This window comes from Akebia trifoliata, chromosome 8 (assembly GCF_017979445.1).
Source record: "Akebia trifoliata isolate Shusen 1 chromosome 8, ASM1797944v1, whole genome shotgun sequence".
NCBI lineage: Eukaryota > Viridiplantae > Streptophyta > Magnoliopsida > Ranunculales > Lardizabalaceae > Akebia > Akebia trifoliata.
In genome coordinates, this window is record NC_141382.1 from 50,942,231 (window position 1) to 50,951,364 (window position 9,134).

At 31.7% G+C, this 9,134-nt stretch overlaps 1 protein-coding gene across 5 annotated transcripts in view; it reads right to left on the reverse strand.

The window, feature by feature from the left end:
* Positions 1 to 8,201: 8,201 nt before the first annotated feature.
* The window catches only part of LOC147397611 (beta-amyrin synthase 1-like), a 13,410-nt gene continuing 12,477 nt past the window's right edge, over positions 8,202 to 9,134 (reverse strand). For 4 of the 5 annotated variants that reach the window (XM_086449436.1, XM_086449435.1, XM_086449434.1 and 1 more), the window contains 2 exons: positions 8,845 to 8,928; positions 8,202 to 8,468 (listed from right to left, as the gene is read on the reverse strand). In XM_086449436.1, coding sequence (XP_086305562.1) covers positions 8,346 to 8,468; positions 8,845 to 8,928 — 207 coding nt within the window. In that variant the 3' untranslated portion in view covers positions 8,202 to 8,345. Of the gene's footprint in view, positions 8,469 to 8,844; positions 8,929 to 8,999; positions 9,125 to 9,134 lie in introns of those variants that run through there. The other variant, XM_086449437.1, reaches the window with a different exon arrangement.

Sequence of the window (9,134 nt, forward strand, 5' to 3'; positions counted from 1 at the left end):
AAACATAATCTGATGCCACGGTAAATGACATAATTATTAGAACTTTGAAAAAAAGAAAGATGATTTTCACTGCTGAATTTTAATTTTAAATTTGAGAGTTTGTTAATTTTCTATTTTCAACATCTTTAATTAAGCTCAAAAATGATTTTTTTTTTGTTTTGTTTTTGTTTTGAATCTTAGATTTTACATGACATCTAGAAGGCTGTGGTGTTGGATTGCCAATGTGATAATCCATGTGGACCCAACGACCCTTGATAAGATTTCAACACTTACAAAATTAAGAGTATCATTCTCCAATCGTCAGTGGCAACACTAACCAGCCTAAAGGATGCATACAATATCTAGACCAGTCTTAGAACCTCTACCAGTGTAAGTTGACTAAGTCTTGGTCAGCGTTTATGGGTTGTGGTCGAGTTGATCGTAAAAACATAAATTCATGCATGTTTCGAATTCGTTTTGATAGTTTTCACCAAAATAAGAGGTTCAATATCTGCTGTAGTTGAAAAATACTTATAAAAATATATGTAAATTTGTTATTTTATGTTGTATTTTAGTTACTTTTGTTACAAAATCTTAAATCTAACTCAGATAGATTGGAACCGAATCTGGCCCAGGTAGATTAAACCTTGAGTCCAACCTGACTTTTGCATAGGGCTGTCAATGGGTGGGTTCAAGTCAAGCTTGGTTGAGCCCTAAACTGTCCCGAATGAGCTCAGGTCCGGTTCAGTACCAACAAGTCAAATAGAAATGGCTAAACATGTTAAATCTAACATTTTAATGGAAAAAAAAATTGTACTTTCAAAATATTAAAATTTTTTTTTTTTTCATTTGGTTTATGTGTTTATGAAGGCTATCCAAACAAATCTAGTTAGATGTCTTAATTAAGCTCCAATGGCTATAGACTTGAGTTAAATTATAATTATAAAGTATATTTTACTTTTATTTAAATTTAATACGAAAAGTAAGCATCTAATAATTTATATTACGAATATATCTATAAGACATAGTCGCGAGTTGGATTGGGCAATATTAAGCCTTAGCCCCATCCAGATTTGATGGACAGGAAAGTATTGATCCGGCCCTCCTTTTGTAAGTTTGATGTCAAGGCCCGTCAATATTTTTTTCTGGTGGGCCAGATCGTACTAGCGGGCTAACAGGCTCTATTGACACCCATAGCTTTGGAGGAGTGGCAGAGCTCCCCTCTCAATCTTTTGCCTGTTTAAAATACCCTTGTAATTTGATGATTATTTGAGATTAATGGGCCTTGGCTAATAGGTTTGAAGGTCAATAAGTCTAATTACAATTTTTAGTGAGGCCTAATTCATTTGTTATGTTTTAAGGCCCATAAACAAATCTTTATGATTTTGTGAAGGAGTGTACAAAGAATGTTAAAAAAAAAGAGAGTCAAATTAAAACATATGGCTACTTATAAGAATTCATTTGAAATTCAATTGTTACCTTCAAATATATATATATAGGGGGCATTCAATGGCCAACTTTTTGGCAAAACATTTTTCAAAACATGAGTTAGAGGTTTTGGACTGGGCTGATTTTTGGTGAGGATGATCTATATGGTGAGGAGATCATCATCAACAAAAATCAGCCCATTCCAAAACTTCTAACCCCATCAAAAACAGTTTACAAAAAATGGACGGTCCACGATTTTTCAGCTTGTAAACATGGGTTAGAAGTTTTGGAATGGGCTGATTTTTGGTGAGGATGATCTCCTCACCGTAGAGATCATCCTCACCAAAAATCAGCCCATTCCAAAACCTCTAACTCATGTTTTGAAAAATGTTTTGCCAAAAAGTTTGCCATTGAATGCTACCCATATATATATATAGGGTGATGTTCTTTGACAAAATCCTAAAAAATATTCTAGATAAAGCATTTTGTCTTATATGGACTAAATTTTTTTGGAATGGGCTGATTTTTTAAGGATGATCTCTATGATGAGAAAATAATCCTTGCAAAAAATCAGTAAATTCTAAAATTACTAACCCTAGTTTATAAGATGAAGAATCGTGAACTGTCAATTTTAACTGTTAGTTTATAACTATTTTTCATGGGGTTAGAAGTTTCAGAATTGGCTGATTTTTTGTGAGGATGATCTACCAACTATAGAGATCATTCTCACCAAAAATCATTATATTTTGAAATTTTTTTATTTATATAAGATAAAATTTTGTTTAGAATATTGACTAGTGTAATCCGAATGGAGGGGCTTTTCGGTCTTAATGCTTTCAATGCTCCACTGATTTGATTTTTTGCTCACATAATCCCACGTTTTACATGTGGCGAAAAAGATGACAAAATCAATAAAGTAAACTCCGCTCAAAATTTTGATACTAAAACTTTCTTGTCTAACTTATTAAGGAAAAATGCCTCTAAAGGCTTCTCCACCATCTAAACAAAGCAAAAGGTGATGGTGATCAGGAGATTTCAATTTTCCCATTGTGGGTGTGTGGGAGATATTTTCTCTCTTTTTAATTTTGTCATGTTAGCTACGTATCAAACAACTGGAGAGTTCTGAGAAAAAAAAAAAACAAAATCACTAATGTTGATAATAGTTTCTCATAAAGATATTTTGAAATTTTCATTATTCGCAGATTCTACTCCTATTACATATGAGAATGTAATTTGTACTGATAAATGGGTCAAAGATATTGATAAAAAATAAAAATAAAAAGAATAATGCTGAAGTGACTTTATGATTGGATCGTACATCGCACGCCTTGACATGTAAGTGTATGGGAATCATAGATACTTCCTCGAGATATGAGTGAAAGTATTTATGATTCCCATCCACTATCACGTTAGGATGTGCAGTGTGAGATTCAATCTTGAAGTCACTTCAAATTGAGGTTCATTGTGGGTATGGTGGAGATATTTTCTCTTTAATTTTGTCCTCTTACCCACATATCAAACAATTGGAGAGTTCCGAACAAAAAAAAAAAAAAATCATTCCTCATCTAAGTGTCCGCAATACTAATGTTGATATTCATTTTGATAAAAGATATTTTGAAATTTTCATTATTTGCAGATTTTACTCCTATGACATATGAGAATGCAATTTGTAATGATAAATGGGTCAAAGATATTGATATATATATATAATATATATATATATATATATATATATATATATATATATACCTATCAATTGGCTAGAATCCGTTACTTGAACGAAAATAGATCTTGTGGAATTATATTGCATATTTGACGATACATTCCGTATCTTGCTAAAAAATCGATCCTTATTTACCAACCACACATTGTCTAACCAAATCCAATTCTCTCTCGATACGTTCCTAAAAAAATCCGATTCGTGCGGATTCTTCCCCCAATTAACGAAGAGATCATATATATATGGGAAATGTTCAGCACCCTAAGTTTTACCACACACTTTAACAAACGTTTTTTGTCCTACATGGGTTATAAGTTTTGGAATGGGCTGATTTTTGGTGAGGATGATCTCGATGATTAGAAAATCATCCTCCCCAAAAATCAGCCCATTCCAAAATGTTTAGCCCCATGTTTACACGTTGAAAAATCGTGGACCGTCCATTTTTTGTAAACCATTTTTGATGGGGTTAGAAGTTTTGGAATGAGCTGATTTTTGGTGAGGATGATCTCCTCACCGTAGAGATCATCCTCACCAAAAATCAGCCCATTCAAAAACTTCTAACCCATGTAAGACAAAACACGTTTGTTAAAGTGTGTGGTAAAGCTTAGGGTGCTGAACGGGACCCTATATATATATATATATATATATAGGGTAGCGTTCAAGGGAAAACTTTTTAGCAAACTTTTTGGCAAAACATTTTTCAAAACATGGGTTAGAGGTTTTGGAATGGGCTGATTTTTGGTGAGGATGATCTCTACAGTGAGTAGATCATTCTCACCAAAAATCAGCCCATTCCAAAACTTCTAACCCATGTTTACCAGTTGAAAAATCATGGACCGTCCATTTTTTGTAAACTGTTTTGATGGGATTAGAAGTTTTGGAATGGGCTGATTTTTGGTGATGATGATCTCCTCACCATAGAGATCATCCTCACCAAAAATCAGCCCATTCCAAAACCTCTAACTCATGTTTTGAAAAATGTTTTGCCAAAAAGTTTGCTAAAAAGTTGGCCATTGAACGCCCCCCATATATATATAAAAGAAAAATGCTAAAGTGACATCAACGTTGGACCTCACTTCGCAGTCTTGATATGTAAGTGTATGGAAACCATAAATACTATCCTTGAGATACAAGTGAAAAAGCATCAATGGTTCCCATTCACTTTCATGTTAGGATGTGCGATGTGAGGTTCAATCCTGAAGTCACTTTAGATTTAGGTCCATTGTGAGTATGTGGTAGATATTAAAAGAATATTTCATTTTTGTTCCTTACAAAATATTATATATAAGCAACTGAATTGAGACGAAGCAACCTTGATAGTTGAGAAGAGTGCCACATCAACATAACAGTAAAATCTAATCGGTCAACTTTTGGAAGTTCAGTGACAATCCATTTTCTAGCCTTCCATCAAGTCCAAAATTTTCCTTTTTTTTTTTTTCAAATCTGATTTAGACCAAAAATATTAGAGAGTTGATGTTTGTTTGTTTTCTTATTTGCAGCATGGTGCTTTCCCAACCCCTCCCACTATATTACAAGATATTACATGAAAGAAGTAACATAGGGTAGAAAGTAGAAACTAGTGTTTTCCGACTTATTAAATTTTTAATGAAAATCCTTAAGTGACTTCCTAGGACAATGCACAGATGTGGTAGTGTGCAGTATTTTTTTTATCTTGTATATCAAGAAAAAGAGTTGTTCTAAACTAACTCAAAAAAAAAAAAAAAAAAAAAAAAAAAAAAAATCAACTGATGTGGCAATATGCATAGAACCATAGATTTTTTTCGTTGAGATAAAAACAAAAAATCAATTGTTATGTGCACACTGAAACGTCAGTTGAGTGCTTCTTTTAGTCATAAAAAATAGTGTGGCATCAAAAATACATGTTCTGATGGCATAATGATGTAGAGAACAAAACTCCACTAACTTAAAAAAAAATTATTTTTCACCTTTAAATTTAAATTTTAAATTTGGGAATTTTGTGGGATTTCAATAGCCGTCCATTTCTAAAACATTGGATCAAACCAAAAAAATAAATTATTTTTTATTTTTATCTCCTTATCTAAATTTTTTCATGAAATCTAAAAAGCCATTGTGTTGGATTGCCAATTTGATCATTCATTTGAGATCAACAACCCTTAGTAAGATATGTGTGTGTGGTGGAATCCGTCGTTCATGAAGAACACGTGATCCCAACAGTTGAGATTTATCCTCGAAATAAGTGTCCTCGAGGTATATGTTATTTGAATAAATATAAATCCCTACCATTGAATTTCATGTTTACATCCTTTGAAATGCCACGCGGACTCTAATGGAGAGGGTTTCCCAACATTAGGTATCTCTCATTATGTTTTGTTGAAAGAAGACCTCCACGCGCGGGTCTTCCTTCACTCTGCGCTTAACACTGCACTGACAAGGTAGGGTGTAGATTATCATAGATTTTTTTTCTTATATACGAGGCAAAAAATCTATGGCTCTCTGTATCCTACCACCTCAGTACAGTCAACCCATTTCAAAATTATGGAGTAGTCCTCATCCATACAAAATGTCAGTTCAATCCGAAACTTAACCATATTTTGAAAAATGACTGTTTATATATATATATATATATATTTTTACTTATCTGAAAACTTTGTTGGGTGCTTATATTGATCTGTAAGAAATATTTCGTTCTTTTGTTCTAATATAAATCCCATTGTCAGCTTTGTCCGAGTACAAAAGGACTAAGATACTAATTGAGAAGCTCGTTAGAACAACTGTAAAATGCCTTCAAATTTTTTGATGCACAATGCATATGTATAAGTTTTTATTGTCATTTTGAGATGCTGTAGAGGTGCAGGTGGCTTGGGGCATCAAATGGGATTTTCATGGAAATTAATCAAATTCATTTAAAAATATGTTAAAGCCAGGTTAGAAAAATTAATTTATGACATTCCTATATATATTAATAGAAAAAAATAAACAAAATTAAATCCAAGCTTGAGAAAGGTCAGTTTTTGTAGCTCAAATAACAAGAAGCAAACATTTGCCTTAAAGCGGCGGATATTTCTGCCTCTGTAGTTAAAAGAGCAACAAACATCTACCTTATAGTGACGGATATATCTGCTCCTATAGCCATCAGATTTGTCAAATAAAAGTCCTATAGAGGCGGATAAATCCGCCGCAATAGATATAACGGCGGCTGAGACACAAACGGATTCTTTTTCCATCGTAATAAGTCGTAGTTGCGTATTTCCTACCTTATAGTGACAGATTTTTCTGCCGTTATAGGCCTTTTTTTCTTGTTGTGAAAACATAATTTTAAAACTTGACTTGAATGTTCATCAAATTGATTCAACTAAAAAATTAGCAAGTTGAGTCAAATAAAATTATATTGAATTTATGAATTGTTTTTAATAAATAAAAAAATATTTTTTTTCACAGAAATATTAATTACCAAATAAATTGATCAAGTTTTTTATTTGACTCCATATAGTTTTCTATCAAACACTTTGAAAAGTTATTAAAAAGGTAATTTCATTGAAAACATCTTCAAAAGATTCTTAATAGATTAATTTTTTTAATAAGTGGAACTTAAATGATCGATATTATTACTAGGGGACTATTTGGTACGTATTCTCAATAAAGAGTCTTTCATAGTCATTGTCCGAAAAACATTCCACAAGATACACGTTAATGTAGAATTGAGGATGGAAAGAGAGTTCGCAGCTTCATCGTCACCAATGGCCTGCTTAGCACACCACAAATCATTTACAAAACAAATATTTTGCTCGCAAAATCTTTTAAAATTAAAAAAATATTCAAATAAAAAATCTCATTACAAAGTAAAAGCATCTGAATTTACAAAAATACTCTCATAAAAATTTAGTAACTTGCATACCAAAATTACAAAAAGTACCCCTTATAAAATATATTATTTAGGTTACAAAAATAGTCCTAAGTACTTCCTATATTAACATGCATGTGAAATTATAACCTTGAAATAAAAATATCTCCACTTTCTTTACTTTTTACGTATTGAAAAAAATTTCTCAAGACTAGAAAACAACATTTAATTCCAAACTGCACCCCTTATTAAATTTTTATTTAAATAACAAAAATACACCTTACCCAATGACAAAGGAGAAATCATACCCAACTATAACAGTGATCAATTTAGGATTATACCAAACGTTTCCTAAAAACTCTCATATTTTCTCAAAAAGACCAAATTACTATTGGTAAGGACTCGGCCCCAACTCTTGATTGAAACTTCACAAAACACACAAACACACAAAACACACAAAACACTTACTTTTAGTAAAAAACATGTGAAAAATTGAATTTAGGATAGTCGAAGACCATAGGTACTAAGAGTTTTTTCTTTTTCTTGTAAAGCTAATTACTTTGACAAGTGGTATTTTCCTAACTTTGATATGCAAATTAATATACCTTTGATGAGCGGTAGTTCTGTATATTCAAATGCATGTTATTATGAAAGATTCTAAGGACTATTGTTGTAATTTGTATAATTTTTTGACGAGTAATGCTTTTGTAATTTCAATATGCCAGTTTAAGTATCTTTGATGAAGGGTATTTTTGTAAATTCATATTCATATTCATGTTCATATAGTAAGTTGAGGACAATCTCGTCATTTGAATAATTTCTACAGCAGAGGTATTTGTGTAATATTAAAATCTAAGATAACGTATATCTTTGATAAATAGTATTTTGGTAAATTAATATTCATGTTCATATATTAAGTATTGAGGACAATCTAGTAATTTGAATAATTTTTTTTGTAGGGGTATTTGTGTAATTTTAAAATACAAGATAACATATCTATGATGAAGGGTATTTTGGTAAACTTATATGCATGTCACTGTAGGATGGGTAGCATAACTTTTGCAAATGATTTATAGTACTTTTTTTTTTATAGTGCAAATCATTTACTTAAATTTCTTAAGAGTTTAGATGATCCAAACAAATAATTTGCATTGTGTACCTAAGCACTCATAAAAGAGATTTCAGCAAATCTTTTGCATTTGCAAATGATTTGAATGGTACCCACTAGGCTTAATTGATTCTACAAAACTTAATTTATCCTATCATCCATATATATACATACATAAGCTCATTCTTATATTACACGTTTGTGCTTTAAGAAGATAGCTTAGGACTAAGAATGAATAAAAATCATTCCTATTTTATTTATGGAATTATAGAAACACAAGATTATGCTCAAGGACTTTGAGAAGGCAATGGAACTTTGTGACGATATTCTGCAAGCGCCCACAATGGGAAATAGTTTCTATATGCTGCATAGTGTAGCATACAATTGCTCAGGAATGCTCCTGTCATTTCCTGTAATCAGTAGGCTATGGTTAGATCAAATTAGAAACTAATGGATGTAATTTATGAACCTATTAAAAGATGCTCATTTATTAATTTGAAGACTGAAGATAGCTTTACAATAAATTTATCAACTTATGATCCATGCTAATGAGGGGGGATCCTTATTTTGACTGCTCGTTCCCTCACCTTTTGGCTATATATATATATGTATATGTCAAAATTCTATTTAACCAAAAAATTTCTAAGTTTCCGTATAGGCCTTGAAGTTCTTTGGCTTTTTCTATGAATTTATGTAAAGATGTCTAATCAATTTTTGTTATTTTTTGAAAGAGAAGTTGAGTGGAACCAATTGAAGATGGGATAATTATGTCTAGAAGAGAATTACCTGTTGGGGAAAATTACCATTTTCCATTTGATTATGAATAAGCACCTTTACTGCACGATGCAAAGGCGTAGGATCTACCTCGGCCTAATTACCAAGAAACATTCAAGAAATTAGAATTTCTAAGGAGAAACTCATGTTTACATAATTTTCATTTTAGAAGAAATGACCGCTTACATCAAAACAAAGAAACATTTACATGGTTCAAAGTAGTCAAGAAAGAAGAATGCAGATGCTTATGAGAACCAAGTCAGTACTTGATGTTCAAAAAATTCAGACTAACCTGCCCAGCA